This window comes from Bombus pyrosoma, linkage group LG6, assembly GCF_014825855.1.
Source record: "Bombus pyrosoma isolate SC7728 linkage group LG6, ASM1482585v1, whole genome shotgun sequence".
Taxonomy (NCBI): domain Eukaryota; kingdom Metazoa; phylum Arthropoda; class Insecta; order Hymenoptera; family Apidae; genus Bombus; species Bombus pyrosoma.
The window spans coordinates 7,121,237-7,143,371 of NC_057775.1; the positions used below are offsets into that span (position 1 = coordinate 7,121,237).

The 22,135-nt window shown below is 34.4% G+C and overlaps 1 protein-coding gene across 8 annotated transcripts; it reads right to left on the minus strand.

Moving 5' to 3' along the window:
* Positions 1-92: 92 nt before the first annotated feature.
* On the minus strand, positions 93-17,774 carry LOC122568178 (maltase A2-like). 8 transcript variants are annotated; one of them, XM_043727597.1, is made up of 8 exons: positions 17,636-17,771; positions 13,841-13,944; positions 11,948-12,158; positions 8,609-8,745; positions 4,639-4,832; positions 3,000-4,017; positions 2,213-2,481; positions 93-1,912 (listed from the first exon to the last, which is right to left on the minus strand). In XM_043727597.1, the coding sequence occupies exons 2-8, from the start codon at positions 13,940-13,942 to the stop codon at positions 1,687-1,689; spliced, it is 2,157 nt and encodes a 718-aa protein (XP_043583532.1). In that variant the 5' UTR covers positions 13,943-13,944; positions 17,636-17,771; the 3' UTR covers positions 93-1,686. The 8 variants fall into 8 exon arrangements, with proteins under 8 accessions (XP_043583532.1, XP_043583531.1, XP_043583533.1 ...); XM_043727596.1 differs by lacking the exon at positions 17,636-17,771 and adding an exon at positions 17,125-17,579; XM_043727598.1 differs by lacking the exon at positions 17,636-17,771 and adding an exon at positions 16,251-16,616 and having other exon boundaries at positions 4,639-4,820.
* Positions 17,775-22,135: the final 4,361 nt, after the last annotated feature.

Sequence of the window (22,135 nt, forward strand, 5' to 3'; positions counted from 1 at the left end):
ATATTTTAGGTACACACTTTTCAAAGTTTTCAAAGAGATTGCAACAACTAACTGGTTAAATAATTGTAAATATTATAAAGAAAATAAAGTGAAAAAAATGGAAGCTTCCCTTCGTCATGAGCCCTGTTTAGTTGGACACGGAAATCTAATTTAGAAATTCTCGTCTCTAACCACATTACTTTTCTTTGACCAATACACTCCCGTCCTAACTCGAAAGGATCTGCCGAAGCTTCCTATCCCTAAGTCGAGAAAGACGACAGGAGGCTAGCAGCAGATAGCGCTACGGCACTTTCTGCCCACGGTCCAGGGACTTTCCTCAGAGCATGAAAAAGTTACTAAGAACTCCGACTGTGGCTCCGCGGTGTAGCTCGAAGGAATGCTTCGCTGAAGTCAAGTACGGAGCTCTCTTATATATGAACAAGTAGCAAATGCGAGTACTAGCGAGAAACGTTCAACGCAAGTGGCGCTCAATACAAATCAACTCGACTGTAACTCAACATTTCAAATGTACATTTTTTATTAATTTCACTATTATTACAATTGGAAAATAAATTAATTAGCAAAATTAAATAATTATGAGATAAAATTTTCTGTTTTATTTCCGAATATTAATATCCACATCAAAATCGAACTTTGTTAAAGTAAAAATTTGAATACATAGGATACATTATAGATAACAAATATTGTATTTCCTTCATAATACATACTATTACGAAATTTGTATCGGAATATTCATGTTCGATCGAATTATACGTTTACATAAAGTCACGTGTAACTTATAAAATTCATGTCACGAGAACACATGACGTGTCACATAATGTCGAATAAGAATACAAAAAGGATTGTTTCTGCGTCAGCACCGTTTAAATTTACGCATCGATAAAGTATCACTCGATTAGTACCAAAATGATTATAAAAGAAGTGAAAATTACACGTTGCGAACAATTCTTTACACGCGATAAAATTCGTTATATAAAAATATTAGCTATATTTTAGATCGATTTAAAAATTTAAAATCGTACCCAGTGACACGAATAAATTTCCTGTAATCTGCGAGATACGAAGTATACCGACTTTAATATGGAATTCGCCTTATGACTGAGAATATAATCAATCGAACCGCAAGCATCTTTGGCTTTATTATCAAAATGATTAAAAGATATACAAATCAGCGAAGTAATCTCGTCCTAGACGTTGATCATTAAAATGAACACAGGCAAACGTGAAATGATCTGTCTTTTTTTGGAATGTGAAATGCGCAATCGTTTCGTTGTGCTTCTTCATTATCACCAACCAGATTAAAGTTAACAATATAGGATTTGATTTTTATCGTGAGCTTTTGATTTTGTGTCTAAGCACATTTTACCCGTGTATGTATATGTAATCGTTGAGACCGTACAAACTTCTCTTTTTCTTCTTCCTTTCCACATCATATATACCCCATTTATTTTTTCGCCAAATCGTTCTTCCTTTGTTGGACACTGTGGTTCCTAATCGATTTATTTATTAAAATAGGAACTTTCTAAACATATCTAAACATTCGTTGTACAACGTTCGCAACGTCAACGATATCCTCCAAATAAAATATCACAAATTCACGCTGATCATATTAATCAAAGACGCTAAAAATCTTGATCGTACATATAAAATGAACGTTGCATTGATCTTTAATTCAGTAACAAATCTTCATTTATCAAGCTTTATAACGAAAGCTTCTCCCGGAGGTATGATAAGTTCTTTGAAATATACGTCTTTGTTTAATCTATACGATGGCCCGACTACCACATGACCACCGTAATAAAGGAAGGACAAGTCCTTTGTTTGCGTTTGGTTGCCCAGGTTCGCTAAAAACACGTAAGAGTTTCGTCGTGGATACCATCGTTCCACCACGATCATTTCATCTTCTGCATACCTGTGAGAAGAAAGAATTTTACATTAGAAAATTTGTTTACGAACGATTGTTACATTGTAAATTAAAAAATAGAATTACAATTAAAATTAAGTAAAATTATAATTAAAAAGTACACTGTAAATTTCAGCGCTTGTTGAAATTTCCTGAACAACTTTGTCAAAAAATCATGTAGAAAATCATTTTCTATAAATAGTATAGACGGAACAAAAGAAACGAACTCAACGATATTCAACTGATTCGGATATAAGACATAAAAATTGAACAATTACATTAAAACCTTGATTATAAAATTAATTTTACCTAATATTACAGTTTGCCAGCACCTGATTCTCCTTTAGCACCGCTTTAACATAGATTGGCGTAGTTTCCGATCTGAGAGAAGCCATTTTAGCGATGGTTCCAGTCAAGCTAGTCTCCAACGGTTTCCTATATTCCGGAAGCCAGGCCGTGACACCGCCGGATGTAAACTTAATCTCAGAACCGCCGATTTCCTCCCAATACATAGGAGCTAAGTTGTGCACGTGAGCAAGATCCTTATGATCTTTGCATTCACAGTCCAACATACCTATCTAAACATTAATCAGATTTGTAAAAATCGTCGTTAAAAATCGTCCAAGATTATCAAACATTATCATATTGTACAAAGATCACAGAGAAAAAGATATGATTGATTTTAATGTCATTTTATAATTAAAAAACAAAAAAAGTCTTAATGTAAAGTAGCTAAGAATAGAAAGAACCAGCTAAATGACGCAAACGATACGAATGCTAAGACAAGTAAAATTTTCATATTTTCGATATTTTGATATTACGACAGAAACATCTTTTCCATTATCAAGAGTGTGAAGAAAGTTTATGCCTAATCGCCAGTGAAAGTACAAGTTTCATGACGTAAGATTACGTTAGACAACATATTTGTAGAACTGTTCCATAAGCAACGAAAATGAGACTTATCCCTTATAGCCTTTCTTATATATTTAGTTATTTTTAAGAAATAATATACGCTTCTCCAAGTTCCCGGACTTCTTAAAACATCTTATCGGTACATATTACAGATACTACACTCATATTATATTTAAATGTATACCTCGTCACCATAGAATATACTGGACGTTCCCGGAAGCATCATCCCTAACAAAGTCATAGCATGGGTAGCATTCTGCACGCTAATGGTAGAAGCTATTCGTTTCAAGTCCACGCCACCTATGGACCAGTGTATCCAAGGATAACCCGGCTTTTTAAACAACACACCTTTTGTAATATGCTCTACTTGGCGCTTGATCTCTTTCGTGCCATTCGCCACGCGCAACGTAACATCCACAAGATCCATATTCATTAAAATAGAGTTTTTCGCTGCGACCAATTTGGCAGCGTTCAAAGCATCCACGTGACAAATAAGTATTCTCTCAGAGCCTACGATGGACTTCCAGAGTCTCAGGCTGCTAGCAAAGGAACTTTCGTCCACGTAATGTTCCAGTCCTTTCAAGTAAAACCCATCGACTCCCCTTTGCAACCAAATTTTTATAGCCCCTGTCACGTTGCCGTTCTCTGACACGTTGTTCGCGTGTTTCGACGTGAGCGGATCACGCTGTGGGGTATCCAGAGAAGGTGGCACCGAGGACAGTGCTTGGCGAATCGCTTGCAGCGACATGGAAGGTGTCGTCGGTGTTACCTCCTGCAGAATCGTGGTCTCGGTAACGTCTCTTCTCTCACGTACGGCTTTGTCTGTTTTATTCGGCTTCTCAGAGGGCACAGTTTCGTTATACAAAGACTTTACAAAGGGATACAGCGGCAGATCTAGAACGAGGCTCATGTTTCGACGATGAGTCTCGTGCACAAGCACGGCGAAATCATCCAACGTTCCTAATTCTTTATTGAGGTCTGTCAGGTTCTCGATGTTTGTGTAATATTCAGGATAGTGTGCTGCTGGGAAGATCGAATTTAAGCGGATCCCACGTACGCCTAATTTCTTTAAATAATCCAAACGCATCGTTATGCCTCGAAGATCCCCGATACCGTCACTTCCTTTCGAGGAATCTTGGAACGATGCGGGGAATATTTCGTAGAAGACGCTACCTTGCCACCATTGAACTGGAGGGTCGCACCTGTGGAAATATAAAACGACTTTTTACAGATTACTCTGATTATCTAACTTCTTAGCAAAGAAGTATGTTCGCGAATAAATGAAATAATCGAGTATCGAGAACTATATTCATGCAGAAGTGGTCAAGTAGAAAATGCATGCTACGTACATACATATGTATACATATTTCTTAGTCTGGATAAAAAATTATCTTTCGTTCTCGGTTATTGACAATCGAAATACGCTTTTGCTATAGTTATAGTATTAAACATATCCTTAATCGTCTACAAAACTTCATAGAATTTCCAGCCATTTTTTTAAAATTTACATCTTTGAATTCGACAGAAGTTTTAAACAAACGTTTGCACGAATAAAAAGCTACTTTCAATATCCACGATGACTACGAACCGCAAAGCTACGGAGCTAATTAGAAATTTATAGATAAGAATTAAGAAGAGAACGAAGATTAAAAGGAATGAAATTTAAAAAAAGAACTTCCTTTAACAAATTACCACAGTTCAGTCTCAAAAAATTCGAGAAAAAAAAATTGTCGCGGTATTTCGCTAATTAAGAGAAACGGTCTTGTCATATTTTTGCCTGCTGTTCTTCGTATATGTATGTACATATATGTATACATACGTACTTCTTCGGCATTGTGACGATTACACCAATGACGAGCGCTACGCATGCAGCCAGCACCGACATCAGAGACCAGAAGCAAGTTTTCCGTATGAGTGGCCAGTTCCATTTCATGAAGCGATAATCCTTCGACGGCTTCGGTACCATCAGCTGTATCCCGACCAATGGTGGTTTTCCTCCATTCTCCTGATTGTAAAACTAAACAGTTACAGTCTAGGTTCTTAAGGGTGTTAGAAAGCAGGCAAGCGATTAGTGACATGGGATAGACACAGGTAGTCGCCACGATTCCCTCCACCACGACCAAACGACCAAATTGACCAACAGAGCGATACCAGTTCTGTTTTGGTTGGCTGTAACATCGCCATTAGCATGATTGTACATTGATATCGAAATGCAACTAGCATCGTGCCAGGGCAACGATCTGGGCCATTCTGAAGTGTTTTCAATGTTTTGTATATTCCTATCGACAGTCTCTTTGTTTTAGATTTGCCATTCACCGGAGCATAAATTTCAGAATTACTACTGACGCCGAGGAAAGTGATACGTATGTTTGGCTGGAACGATAACATTGGCGAACACGTAGATATAAAAATAAAACACGTAGCTTTTAATCATTATTTTCCAATATTTGTACCTTGATCGAGCTGTTTCCGAGTAGAAATCACTTGCGACGCGAAAGTTGTACAGAAAAAAGGGAAAATACAGATTTGATTTGATTATTTCGTAAATATTGCGTACAACTTTCTAAAAGGATCTAAGGATCTTTTATATTAAATTAAATTAAAACGTAATGTTGATATAGCTTAGATATCACAATTCCATTGAAATCGATTATGATGTTGAATTTTTCGTAAAAAGCTTTTACGTCGCTAAAAGCGTGCAATTTATTTATTGCAAACGCTGTTCCGTATGTGTGAATCTTCTGCGGTTCCTAGTATTCATAACGCGAAGACGTTACGTATGCCAAACTTATCTAACATCATATGACAATGTCAAGGATCCTAAATTTTCGATTACTCGAAGGAGTACATCATAGGTTCTTTAAATAGTTTGTTTCTATAATAGCGAGTCTTTGAATATATTAAACGTGCCAGAGCTAATGCAATGTCTTGATGAATTGGTTTTCAGTCGGAAATGGGACAATTAATGTGTCAACAATGTCTCAAGCAATTACATATATAACACTAATCGATAGAATGTTAGAATTTTGCTAGCATCGAGCTGAATTATTACGCGTCAACATACATCGACGGAGATATCGTACATGTTTTTCGTACGATATACACTTTCTTTTTCTGTAGTAAAGATTTATCGAACGCAAATGGACATATTGCGACAAACGTATTGCGTTAACAACGTTTGGCAAACTAGTGTTTTTATGTGCCAAATTGACCAAAGTATGCCGAATACAAAACCTGCACGTCGATATTCAAAGAGAAAATATGAAATTATCTGACAAATAGAATTTTAATTGACACGAAATTATAACAAATCTTTTCAAAGTTCTTTTTCAAAGACAATATTTTTTAATATTCGCGATACTCTGATATACAAACGCGGATCAAGCGACCAGCGACAGCGGTTAAATATACAATATTTTCTGAGAAATTACATAATCTAAATGCTTTATGCAACACCTGGAGAGTGCGTTATTTTTCATTTTCACGGTAGATTTTCTGCTCGCCTATAAATTCTTACAGCGTCATAAATGGTTCTATAACGATTTCATAAGAATCATAGAGGATCCTATAAAAAGAATAAGTCAATAAACCAGGTATACTATTGTTATAAACACCGTATAAATATTCGATTAAATGAAACGTGAAAAGAAGATACACATAGAAGGGTGAGCTTGAATGAAAAGAATCTAAATAGGTTAATTTCCCTTCTTTTGTGTGAGACGCTCGATATCGACCATTCGGTAAAGGAGAGTGTCGATTTTCACATCGCTTAAAAGTTCATTAAAGGGCTTACGGTATCGGTTTCACCAACTATAGACTCTGTCGCTTATGGTATCCATAATTATAATCCTATCGCGGAAGCCAAACGATTTAGTAAGGTTCAATATTTACACCTTTTTACGTGTATCACAGTTTCTCCTTTATTTATTCATTCGTATCTCGTCTCTCAATAATCTTCTTCTCGACTGGGTATTGTTTTAAGAGTAAAGTTGAAAAGTTTAAGGGTAAGTTTTTAAAGTAATCCTTATGGTAACGGTACTCAGTTAGTTAAACAAAAAATGTGTTTACGTGCGCATATAACAAGAGGCGAACGATTATTTTAAAATGCGCAGTTGATTAGCTTAGGAAGCTTAAGACGCTTAAGGAGAATCAAAATCCATGAAAATCGTCTAAGAAATGTGTGTCTCGTTTAAGGAAAAAAATAAAAGAATTTCACACATATTTCATAAAAAAACAAACACATTTGTCATTCACAAGGCAGTTGCTCGTACAAGGAATGAATATTTAAAGACTGTTATAAATCTTCACACACACACACACACACACACACACACACACAAAACAAAACAAATTGGATTTTTAAGGATAAATGTGACAGCTATTAGAATCTTTTTATTATAACATACGATATTAAGATATCTTAAAGTTTCTTTACCAATTCATATGTATAAGAATTCACTAATAATCCGATAATCTCATGATCTCTATTGATATACGATACGACGATCAAAAATTATTGATCTTCTAATAGTATTTGTATGGTGAATGGAGCAGAAGTTGCAATCGATGAATGAAAGAGTGTTTAATTACGAGTCGGTGCGGTGAAGACAAATACAGTGACGTGTAGCAAAAATAAAATAAAAGTACGAGACGCGCAGATGAAATTGAACTTGGCATAATTAGAACAAAGATAGAACAGGTGATCGGCCGTGGCCAAAACAAAGCGTGCATTGCGCAAAAGCGAATAAACAAAGTCATCAAATTCACCAAATGACGAACGATCGTACGCGATTCTCCTGTTAGACGTTATTACGTCGACCTTACAAATGACAATAAGGCAGTAACGATGATTTCGCACGATTTTTATCGATGATTTTTATTAGATAACGCACACTTACGCTATCCAAATTATTCACAGCGAGGATGTAAAGAAACTTAACGATTTATTACACCGTGCAATCCATAAATATGCAAAAAGCGTAAGAGTACACAGTCGGTCGCAACGTATATGTATTGCGGTAATATAATTAACTCTCTGCTGGCTCGACGTTGCATTTCATCACGTTCATCTTTCCGTGTACCGAGCGATACGCAAGGTACTTCGATAGATCCTTTCACGTAACGAGCTTGCCTCCCGTCAATGAAAATTCGAAAATATAAATATCATATAATACAGAAATATAGCTGTTATGAAATAGCTTTTCTTAAATCGAGAAGAATTATTAAAGCACGTACTGATATGAAAGAAAGGTATTGGTCGAACTAACAGAGAATTAGAAAGAAAAAGAAAATATCGTAGATAATTATTGTACGTATAAATATGTCAACAGTGGTATCGCTGATAGAACAAATATAGCGAAATAAGCATATCGTACTGACACTCGTATACAGTATCAAATTTGACAAAATGAAACCTCGAATTATGCAAAGATGTTCCAACATCTATTCTTAAACTTAAACAATATTATTAATACACCTTCGTAAATGTAAACAACAATATCGATAATATGATTCTTCAAGTAAATAACAATATTACGATAATAATATAATTTCTTAAATAAATAATACTTAATTCACTGAAAGACACATATACACCGTATGTAAATATCCATTTTAGGTGTTATAGACACTAGACGTCTAGACTCTAGACAATCGGACAAGAATAACAACGCCTACGCTTTTCCACGAACACGCTATATCTGTTCTGTCAAGTTCATCTCGCGGTACACTGTCTCTCGTCGACGCTGCAAAAAAATTTCATTAGTAAGTAAATTTCCATAAAACGCTGCTTACCAGTGCTTGAGCATCGGGTGCAAGATGTTGATAGGCTGTGTTCAATTGCGTCAATAGCTGTGCACAAACGGGTTCGTTTGTGTCGCTGCTGCTTCCGCTGGTCGTCGATTCCACCATCGGATCCCGCGAACTTGGTTCTGCAATTAATTCACGATCTTCAAAAAAAAAAAAAAAAATTGTCTTCCGTCGACGGATCGCGCGCGCCCGACCTGGATCGCGTATCGAAATTGAAAAGCTTCGCGGCTTTGAGTTTCGTAATTGTCTGAGATGATCCAATCATCAACGATCGCTGTTCATCGACCAGACAGAATCGACGTCGAAGCACGCGTCGATCCTCGGCTATTGTTACGGCCAGACTTCGTTACGATTAATTTATCGCTCCAATTGAAACCGGATCCCGTTAAAGACATTTTATCGTCGGCTTAAGTGCCGTGTATATCAACGGGGCCATTATATAAGATCCTCGAGAGTGACAAGCATCTAAGTACTTACGCGTTTCGCGTTGCTTGATAGGGGAGAGCCGGCAATGATTTTGTTCAATTTCACTAGACAGTAACCGCGGAAAAGCGTGAAACGAGTATTTTCTAAGTTCGACTAGTCGTGAACGATGTGCGTCCCGACAGTGCAAAGACGTGGCCAAGGTGTAATATCGTATTGCGTTAGAAAAAATTAGCGACATTTAGACGAAACGTAATTGATACAAAGAAATCGATATATATTCGATATATATATATATATATATATTGTCAAGTAGTATCGTTTAAGACAGGTTTTCAACCAGAGACACGCGGAAAATGTTTTCAAAGTACGTTGCAATCGTTCTATTAGCTGTTTATCAAACTTTTTATAACTTTCTAAGATTTCTTAAATGTTTATATTATTTTTATTTTTTTTTTTTTACGAATGTACGTGACTTAAACACGCGTAATTTAACGCGTATATACATACGAGTACCGTTTGATGTTTTATTTTATTCGCTGTGACTATAGTTCTATCTATCTATGCCATCCTTCTGTACAAATATGCAGGAAATACGCGAAGTATAAAATATTGAGAATCGCTGGTTTTGAAGTGCCGAAGGCTGAAACTGTAAAAGGTATATCGATTTGCCACAAATTCACCATTTAAGCCATATTGCCTTTCTCCGTAGTCGGATAGCATAGAATTCTTGATTTTTCCTTCCACTGATTTTTACGAGAATCGAACGAAATTTGTTCTTCGACGAAGAAACAACTACCGACGAGTAGCGTGTAGTTAAATATATTATTACATAGGTGATAATTACAGTGAGGTGAAAATAATAAAAATGACGTAATGTAAAATCGTGACTCTATCTGGATAAAAGTGAACGTTAATTTTGTTAAAAATAATTGTATGTTTTTACTCGCATGAACAAAAGCTACGAATATATTAAGAAGTCGAAGAACGAAACATATATTTGCTTAAAATTCCTAATATTTTTCGTTGGACTTTTCTGGTACCGAGCAAGTGAACGATGTTACGTTGTAAATGATTAATTAGAGTATTTATAGTGAAAAAGGTAACAAGAGGCGAGAATTATAATTTTCTCAACGTAACTTGATCTTTCCATGACAATAGTAATACACCGTGTAGAAATTAAAAAGACGGAAACATCATCATCGACCCTAATTGGCGGGGAACATTTTGACGAAGATCATCTCTTTTTAAACAACAGCGAGGAATAAATATTTGTTCCTGAAAGATATTTCGACGAATTAAACGTAGACGATATACGACGTATAATGCGCATTTATTTCCTAGAAATTGCTATATCTAATCTCTGATAATATTTCTAAAACCATAAAAACGTTCAAAGAAGGTCGCAACTCTTTGATTAAACTGGATACTCTGTCCAAAGTTATTAAATGGTAAAAGCGATTTTATTACACTAACTATCATAAGCAAACAGAACGGGATTGAAAAATCGATAAATTATCTGTACAATGCTGTAAAGATTGGCTCGAAACAACCACCGGAATGAAAAATGCACAGACATAAGAAATGGGTATACAAATCAAAGTGACACGGGAAGCTGCCTAGATTTTTCAGTTCGGTAATATTATCTAGTAGTTGTTGAGAGAAATAAATCAAACCCATTAGATCGAGAAATTAGGGTTCGAACTTTGGGAAACGAAGTAAAGGCAATTCTTGTACGAAGTCTGTTCGAAATTAGAAATTCTAGGCCTGAACTTCATAACCAAAATATCTACCACCCACGTGCTTTCTAACGATTTTTTGAATATTGAGTTCGGAAAGACAGAATGCGTTGGTTTTATCAGTCTATTTTTATTCCTCTCTGACACGAGCATTTTATTCCGATACTACTTCAAATACTAGAAGCTAAATTTTTAATTTATCAAAGTGGAGTGATTCTTTCAATTTTATTAATTTCGATATATTATTTTTTTTTTTTTTTTTTTTTTTGTCAATTCGAGTGTTAGACGTTTTCTGTGCCTAAATTAATGGTAAAATGCTTAAGACAGTATTATTTTAATGATTGCAGTCATGCGATTTAAGTATAATACACAACGTTACACGTTAATCGTTTCTTATGGAAATAATCCTGTTCGAATACGAAAGGAAATAAAATTGCTTAAATTACAATTTTGTAATTTTATTCGTTTCATTTAGCGTTAGTCTACCATAGACACTGGAACTTCGAATGAATTACGACTGATCTTCCTTTCCTCTCTCTCTCATTAACTATATTGGTCCTTGGACCTTGTTACTCGATGGCTTTTCATATATTTGTTCAAATATTACGCGTGCAAAAAGCCATAAGTGTATCTTTTAATAGATTGTGACGTTAAAATTATGTATAGATTTTGCTTTATGTTAAAAAGGAAAAAAAAAAGATTTCGCTTGTACGCTATATTAAGATAAACTTTCATTATAACCGTTTAAAGCTCTTCCTAATACAAAATTAGATACATCGATTATTTCATCTTTCAAAAATTATATGCAAAGCGACTAATTATTCATTTTTCATATAATTACATCCATAGTATATTTATAATACATTCATAACGCATTCATAGTACATTCAATACTTCGTTAATTACGGAACCAATAAAAATTAATTATTACGTATAAGTGAATTGGACCGTGTTTAACGTTAACGTTTGTTAACAAATTGTCTATCGCAAAAAACGGACACAACCAAAACGATCGAAAATTGCCTAGTTGATTCTAGTCTTAAGATACAAGAGATTACAACTCGATACAGATAATATCATAGTAGAACACGAAACACGTGCGATTAATACTGTTAATTCGACGATTACATCGAAAATATGCCAATTACCAACAGAAACCTACCATCGTTCAGTGCTCTACTCGAGCTGTTCACTATATTCATGAACTCGTTAAGCCCATCCTCCTTATTAATATTTTCGAGCGTTGGTGGAGGAATCGATTCCACGGGTTTTCCTTCCGAGGAAGAGAAAATGGTGTTGATTTCCAAGGCATTGTCTGGTTGCGTGGCCGGTGGGCTAGGAGTTAAAAGCGGGCAATCCGACGCCTCTTCTTCCTAGTAAAATCACAAGCGTTCGATATGTGTTATGTCATTTTTCCTTCCAACAGATTTCCTCACAGATTATTTTTACCATTTAAATAATATCGTTTGAAAGATAAAATAGCGAAACGGTCCGTCTTTCTTCTAAACAAAATAGCAAGATAGATTTGCTGCATTTCAAAAGATAAAACAATGAACCAGATGAGCGATAAAAGTATATGTACGAATCGAATCATGCGTATGTATGTTTAAGTACGATTTTTGGACACGATATTAAATATATTTGCCTATAAATAATTTTATAACTTCTAAATGCATGTTATTGTTGTACAGTGAAATGGATGGATCGATGATTCTATTATAATATTTTTTATATTATTATAGTAATTATATACGTAACTATGAATTTCATCGTATTGTAATTACGAATGCTATTAATAATATTTGTATTATTATGTTGTCATATTGGTATATTTAATTGATTAAAAAAAGAAACTTCCTTTCTCTCTCCCTCTCTCTCTCTCTCCTCCGTCGTTGAAGAATGCCACGAATTCCATTATATTTACCAAATTTCCCACATAAGTTCTATCGCTAAGTATTACTCGCTTCTTAAGTTACTCTTCTCTACATTACCTTTTTAATTTTAAATTTAATCTTCAAGATTAATTTTAATTTCAATTAAATACAATTTCAATTTACCGTCCCTCATTTACAATCTCAATCAATACAATCTCATTACCGTCAATTTATGATCTCTCTTTAGTAGGATTTTCAAATTTATTCTTCATAAATCGTATACGCTGTACTTTCTAAATTAGGCTGGGTCAACATACATGATTTCTGGAATCATCTGCACGAACAAGCGGTAAGCTCGTAATAATATTATCGTAGGTCTGATACGCCACAACTGAAGGAAGATGGTATCTATCAATAAGAATCATCTTATGAATTACACAAACGAATATAGCGTATTACTCATCAGATCAGTCACTGTTTCTATTATATTCTCTAGCGTTATCATCAGGTATATTCAACAAATATTGCTGCAATTCGTATTTTCAGGATTTATCCTTTGTCCAATCGCACTTTATTATCTTTTAGTCTTACGTGTACACAGAGTTAATGTCGTTCATGGAAAAGTTAAGCTTGTTTAGAAGCAAATACTTGCGGAAGACGTGTTGCTCGAATTTGAAGCAAATAAAGAATTTGTTAATTAAACGAAAAATATTTCTCATATAACTACTCGTAAATATTGCGTATATAATATATGACTTTTAATGCAATTTAAAACAACCAATATTCTACGTTGAAACTGAATACGTACTACTCGCTTGTTACTCCCATCGCTTATCTGAAATCAATGTCGGTATCCAAGCATATACCTATCATCTACGAAACAAAGATTAAAATAAAAGATCATCACACTACGATATAAATATCGTACACATTTTTAAAACAAAGCACGTGAACTTATCTTATCGAGATTAACTGAAGCGTTAAGTATAAATTACTCGTAATTGCAGAGTGTCTACTTTAATAGCTAGACCTTATATCTTAGATGTTAATCTGGCGAGTTAAAGGAGTCTTGGAAACCACATGCTATTAAACGTAGCTAAATATATATACATGTAGCGTGAGAAAACACAAAGAAACAGAAGAACGAAAGAATAAAGCTACGTTATTTGTGTCGAACACACCTGTTGGTCCTGACTTATAATGAGCTGCCGCGAACTCGGCGATGACGCAAGTTCAATTGGTAAAACCACCGACAAAAGACCCTCAGGCTTCTGGATATTCATGTCTGTCGAATGTAGAAAAATCTAATTTGTTTTATATTCTCAAACTATCTTCGACGCCGAACAGCAGCCGAATATACATATATCAAATCGTTCTTTCGATAAAACATGGAAACGCTTCGGTTTTATTTCTGTCTTATTTCTTATTTCTCTTCTCTTTTCTTTTCGCTCGCGATCTTAATTCTATCCTGTTTAAAGGGTACTCTCTATCGTCGAATTAAAACCGTTACATAAGCACGTTGGAAATAAAAAAAAATGCCAAATGGCATTTTTGTTCGCTTGAGTTGCTGCCCAACGCAGATTAACGAACGAAATTACAGCTGCGCGTTCTACGATGAAATACGATCTTTACGTGGACGTATTCGCGAGTGTAAGTGCGAGTTGCACACTGGTAAGTATATGACACATAATACGCTCGAACGAAACGCAATCTTCGGTCGTCATATTTACGAAGCACGCGGCGCGCCGGCTGGCAAAGTGCGTCGACTATTGATCGAAAAATTCTACGAAGCACACGCGTTGGTCGAGCTACGATTTCTTCCCCTAATCCATTAAACGGGATCGTTGAAAAGGGCTGTCCAAACGATTCTCGGGATTCGTCATTGTTTCGTTGTCACGCTCTTTCAAACCTGTTCTTACGTCATATTACGACGCTTGTTCAGTTCAAACCAAGTTCGTACAAAAATTACAGTATGGCCATGGTCATTACTGGACATTATGAATTTATGATAAACTTCAAATTTGTAAAAATGCGCTTAAATGAACGTAATATGGAAAGATATAGGAAATGTCGAAACTACTTTGTAATTATCGTCGTAATAGATCGTTACGCGGATCGTGACGCGTTTATGAAAAATTGGAAGAAGTGAAAATAGTATTTTGTCAGAGTTCGCCTTAATATAGTCCTTACAATGCGATGAGAATATCGCGATTTCAACGAACTCAAGTTGACCTTGACTTTACTACGATAAAAGAGATTACCGAAACGTTTATTACCGTTAGATTACGAGTATTTATGAATGAAAAAATTTCAAGGTTTAAAAATGCACGTAATATATAAAAATGCATAAAATAATAATTTATTGTAATAGTTATAATATTTAGCAGACGAAATAAACCTCTGGTACGATTGTCTTAGTAAAGAAATGAATATGCATAAAAATTCGCAGTTTAATGATAATATTTGAGAATGAAACGAATCTCTATTTGGACTTTGCGTTTTTTATTTAATTTGTAAAAAATATGAATTTGCATAAACATTACCTGACCTAGTTGTTGCATATGATAAAAAGCACGATATTTTACGTGTAATATAAATTAAGTGCAATCGAGTGATTTCTGGAGAGAATAAGACAAATATACTTAAAAATGAAAAGTCGTGAAAGTGTATTTATAAATTCTTATCGATTTGAGGAAAAAGAATATGTTTAATTATTGGAGTTATTGCACACATGCAAACACTGTTAGTGGATAGAGCTAAGTAACAGTGAACTAATTGTGAAATAGGGGAAAAATCTATCGAATTTGATCTGGTGAAATTCGGTGATACAATTGGTCACGTAATACCTCTAAACGATACGTTAATTTGAACGTTTATGCTTTCCCTGTTTGTTAACGTAGTTCTAAGAATAAGAGACAACAGTCACGTTGATTCTGTGCTAATTTAGTTTGTAACGAACTAATTACAAAATAAACATTTATACACGTGCAAGACTTTTATGTTCATCTTCTATGAACACGTAATAGCAGTTACAAATAAATCGAAGATAATTTTGTATTGCAGCTGCTACTACGATGTTGTACAAACAATGCAACAGTCGAAAATGCGAAACGTTATTGCGTTTATCAACTATTGTTAAACCGTGCATGTATATGTAAACTTATCGTCTCTTCATGGATACCACTAATTAAAATAATGAAAGCTTGTTTCAAGAAATAGACGTTTAAAAAGAAATTTGTTCCACTTTCTTGAAATATTATATCTTTACTTTATTATACATATATATTTATATATCTTATTATAGTTGTAGATTTTTGCATATTACGAGCATTCTATATATTTTTATACGTTTAAACTTTCTATAAATGCATATAAACAGCCGCAGTCTAATAATTACATAAAGTTATCACTTCTCATAGGAAAAAAGCAACTACTTGCGCAATCACACCTTCTATCACCATCACCATCACTATACATTCAATAACGAGATCATTTGGAACATCATTATTAATGTAACGAGTAATTCCAAGTCACCTACTGTATCGATAAGAATTACGAATTATCCAAAAAATTCAAATTTATCTAATTTACCTGTAATACAGCCGGTTACCACAAGACGGCATCGGCAGAACACCTAAACACATATAGAACCGTCCTCGAGAAATCTTCACCCCCGAGGAATCACAAAACTAACAGGAGATTTCTTTCGAGACCGGTCGGTATCTCAATACGTTTGATACGCCACGACTCACTTTGTCTACGTGTGCGATTTTCCACTACCGAGAAACCTACCAACGAAACAAGGACAACAAAATCACTACCGAAGATAATGTCTGTGGCTTCGGATGTTGATGACCATCCTGCAGTCCCCAGCCGTAAAGAGAATCGCGTGCCTCCGCGTAGTATATTTAGCAACACCGTTTCGTTCCGTTTAGTCCCGTGGTCTCTCACTTTTCTGACCGAGACGTTCGCGCCCTCCTCGAGTCTGCGCTCTTGTCGATGACATACATGCAATTCATCGTATCAACTGTGATGGTTAGAAGCTCAATAACCTCGATGTTATATCGTTTTAACAACAATCGACGGTGCAGTAAGATTGTTTAAAAAATTAGCTTAGAACTCCAACATTTATTTGAATTTCATACACTTTATAGATAAAGAATTATGTATAAGAAATACGAAAAATTATTATCGATCCAGAGAATTAAAGAATAGGAAAGAAGCTATTGTAAATTGTTTCCTTCGCAATTCATAAATGTGATGCATTTTGTATATGATAAATGGAATAGTAATGTTTATAAGAAGAAATTGTTTAAATAGTGAGATAACTCTATAAATTGTTAATAATATGACATTAAAATTACGAATAATTTTAACAATATTAATTTTTCTACATTTCCTCTGTGGCCCCTTTAAACATGTTAACATTCATGCACATTGTTTATTTTATTTTCTTACTATTTACCGATAGTATTTAGATGAGGATAATATCGCACATGACAGTATCGATTGGTTCTCGTCTGTGACCATATCCATTGATTAAGTACAAAATAGACGCGATATTAAATGAAAGTTCTATAAGATATCGTGTCTCACGTTCTGAAATACCGACCACAGAAATGATCAGAGTTTTCTATTTATAACATCGCGGCGCGACGGTTGTAATTAGTTCGTTTGAACGTGATCCATTAATTCGAACAAAAGTTTAGTTAGTCTTGGTCAATTTGTATGTTAAGCTTTATATTTTATTATCGTTATTCGAAATTAAAAGCACTTTAATCATGATATTGAAAAAAGCGATTGTTCGATTACCAAACTTATACTGCCGTAGTAACAAAAATATTTAGGAATATCTCAGAAACTACAGTCGAGTAACGGTAACATGTAAGAAAAGTTGTTCTGAATATTGACCTTGATAACATATTTTAAGGTTATTGAAACCGGTGAAGTAATAATACCGCTTTGTAAATAATTACCCTTATGTCCTTACTGCTTACGAGTTCTTGTTTATGCAATAGTAGTTCACGTACAGATAAATAAGTTCAGTGACCAGAAGTATATTTAATCGAGCACTAACTAAAGTTTTATTTGAATAAACGGAGCGCGTTCGAACGAACTAATTACAATCGACGCGATGTTATAAATTGTAGAGGGCGAGAGGAGCATTCTGGTTTTTTCGACGTCGGTATTTCAGAATATGAGACGTGTAATCTCATTTAATGCGACGTCCTAATATTCTGTGCTTGGTCAATGGTGAGGTTAAAAGCTATGGAAACTGCATTATCGACAATATGTCGATAATTTAATTAGAATTTGTAGTAAATTTTCTATATACTTTTTAATGATTGAAAATTTATTTTTCTTTCTCATTTTATAAAACACACGAAGAAAAACATTTTTATTACGTTTATTTATAGAGATTTTAATGTCAACGTACTTTTGCTAAATGCATTTTATTGCCAATTTATTGTCAATAGAAGATACATTCATTGAGATATACAAAGTGTGCGTTTGAATAATAGCAATAATTTTTTATAAATATATTTTTACGAATATCCACGCTAAATGCGGTGGAGACAAATTTTGATAATGGAGAGTACTAGGAGAGGAGGAGTACTTCATATATTTCGCCCTCTTAATCCGTTTCTACTGTTCATCTGTACATAAGAGTATTCGATAGATTAGTCGCAATTAATCGCATCGAAATTAATACCAGAGCTTATAACTTTTACCAGCTCAAAACGAAACTTTATTATTTATTTTTACTCTTAAAGATCGAAATGACACTACGATAGTTAACTCGGAGTAAAATAATTTACAGTATATCAATTTTATTGATATTACGTTTTATTGTAATACAATCGATCAGATCGATCAAAACTTGCCAATCTTTATGCAGATATAATGCTGCCACTCTAGTTTATGTTGCATTTATCACGAACTGCAGCGACTGAGAAATATGTAATTTTGTATTTTGTCGAACAAAGGTGATTTTCCGACTACACTTCTGCAACGTGCAGTTTGCTCGTTTTGCGTTACGCTACGCACATACATACTTTTCGTTATTGTTACAAAGTTATCTCGTTACTTCGTACCCTTGTATCGTGGTACATATATGTATATATATGTATGTATAGAATGTGGTGCATACCTACATTCCCAGTTACCCACGTATTTGTGCTGTATTTACCCTAGGATGAGCTTAGAGACAGTTATGTATAATTAACGTACATGAAGTTTCCTCCCGAAATCATGACGTATGTGCAGTGATGCATTTACCGAATTAACCAGTCAAACATAATAAACCTATGTTCCATTTTAATATATTCCATATAATTTTAGCAATTATCTTTTATGTTGTTGAGTGTTAATATTCGAATGTTCGTGAGAAAGTAATTTATCAACAACGTACATAGACATTCGTATCAAAAAATTATAAGAGATATCGTATCGATATTAACGATATGACGAAAGAGATTACAAAAGATAGTGTATCAATTCGTGTATTTAAATTTTTCCATAATATTACAGAAATATTATTTCAATCTTATTTACAATAATATCATCTAAACGTTATTTTATTACTTTCCCATAATTTTATGAAGATCTAAATTCAGACTGATTGCATTATTAAACTATTTTCTACATAAATCGCAAAAAACCATGCAATTTTTCATAGGCATATTTTTATTCAGAAAGCTACTCGGTACATAGACTCGTTTTAATAAATTTTACTCTTCGAAAGGTCAAAGATATTTTTATATGTACAAGCATTAAATTGCTTTCATTCTGTAGCGGGTAATCCAGTGTCGATCAATGATGGATAGACGTCATAGTTAGTGACTGGTCCTCTCACTTACACAGATATCTAGGAATATAGTAACGGAATGTAATAGATGTACAATTAATGGGTAATGTGTAACATAGAATTTTGGTATTGGCGTTCTATTCGTGTCTACATTAACGAAACTAGCTGCTCGGCTAATCAATACGCTTGCAACCACTAGCACATTTTGCGTTCCTTAGTAGCTTATCCAAGTAGATTAGTTCATACATTGTAAGTTAAAACGTTAACAACCTATTACATATATTTCGCAGTATTAGTCGTAGTTATATATAGAAATAGCATTAATTAACCGTTAGCTGTTGCGTAAAGGAACAATAGATTGTTATTTCTTTCGAAAAATAAAATTGGTAAATTGGTAAATTATATTGGTAAATTATGGGAGTACAATGTAGAAGAATGATATAAAAATCAGTAGGTGTTTGAAATCTTTCTATAAATATTTCTAAACGTTAAAGGTTTTTTATGTATCCAGAAATGTTTCTACGCAAAATTTGATCCTGAAACACAGGTTAATGTTATCGCGTCATTCAAATAGCTAGCGATCTATGAATTTCTAGAACCTGCACAGACTTAATGTAATTTAGTACATTTCGAACTTTCAAAAAGATACCGGGAAACTCAATTGAATTAACTTTCAGAAATATCATAAACGCGATCCTTATGGAATGTACAGTGTGCAGTCCGAGAAAATCTAGATACACGCGATACCGAGAAACCTTAAGGTCGTTAAACTCAATATCGAAGGCTTCGAAATACGTAAGGAACAAAATACGGTATCAGTGACTTATAGGAGGTATCCTATCTCTTCTAACTACTTCTGGTCCGAGAAACTGGATTTCAACGGTAAGCGATACAACAAGCTACAAAATGTAGAATTCTAGATGCTCAGGATTCGTAAGAAGACGTTTGAGATCATAGTAGTGTGACGTGGAAGATTAGATTCATTCGCTATGAAATAACACAGGATCATAATAACAGCATATTCGTAGTGTCATTTCCATAATTTGACGTTGTCAGACTCGTTGTATCAAATGTTATACAAATATCAGTTCTTAACCGTTGTTATCCGAATATCAGATCATCGATGATCGCTATGTACGTAGAATTTGGACGTATCTAAGATTACTTATAAGGATTCGGCGTATACATGAGATGTTTCAATTACTATGAAATAGATTCTAGCGACTTTAGATGTTTCCTGATGCCACGGTATGTATTTGGAATTGTGTTAGCAATTCTGTATAGGTCAGAGAGGATTTGTGTGTGTTAGATGGTTGGACGTAGTCCAGGAAGGCCAGAGTTACTCTCGATGGTTTATTTTTTGAAGCAAGTGGAATTGGATTTAGCGTATGAATATGTTAATGCGTATTGTGGCGAATCTTTAAACCTCACAAAATCCTTTCGGATCTGCTACTTCAATGTTTTTTACTTTTTTCTAGCACCAGTTATAAAACAGGTATACGTTATATTTGGCTTAGTCATTTTTTTATATTTCTCTTAGGCTGTCAAACATACATATAATAATTTTTACAACAACTTTTAATCAGATTTCTATATTAGAATTCTTGTAATTGCCTTTTCGATGGATATTTTCCTAAACTTGCTTTGTTTCTTTAAAAATCATTATCAAATCGGTGTTGTCAATTCGATATATTTAAATTTACTAAGATACATGGACATTTCCGTCATCGGTGTTATCGGATAAAACGCGTACTGCGAAGTTCATGCACAAATATTTGTGTAGATGGACATTTAGATCCAATCGTTGCGGATATGTTTTTTCAGTACCTATATGCCTTTAAACAAATGATTTCAATCATTCGTGAATTCTGTTGCGATGACATTTCAAAGTTTTCGATATTTTCAATCAAATGGAACAAATTTTTCCATCGGCCATTCAAACAACAAAGCATTTCTACTTCGAGAATTATTGAACATGACACGGAACCATTAACAGTCGAATTACTAAATAAAACTATAACAATTCGAATAGTCCATTCAGATAAAGAGGAGCGTATCACAATAGAATCCAGGGAAATCAGCAGAAGAAACTTCGTTGGCAAAAGTTTCGTCAAGTTGGATGAAGAAAATGAACGAAGTGTGGTTTCTATCGCAAGTTCCAATCTTGCGGAATACCACTTGGAACATGCTTCGAATATTAATGAATTTCTTTGTATAATGTCCTACCTATAATTTGTTACACCGTCATACACAAGTTCCATGATAAATTTTCACCTCGATTGGCAATTTTATTCGTATTTCATCCAGAGGGAGCGTATAATATTTCACTAAATAAGAAGAAACATCGTACGTCCTTAATATTGCACTCTGATACAAGTATCGTGTTATCCTTTCCTAAGTGACCATATCGTGCCAGAAAACTCAATAATAGCTTGTACTCGTACGAAGTTGATTTAAATTAAAACGACATTTTGCGTACCTACGTACGACGTTTGTAATGCTCTACGTATAACGTCCAGCATAGGGGATGACGCAAGGTAAAAATAGATAGAGATGAGATATTTTCAAGTGGCAATCGGAGCGCAAGAGGGAGGAGTTTGTATATTACGTCATTCTGACACTTAAGATGGGACAAACGTGGGCGAATGATCAGATGTCGGACCGGAGT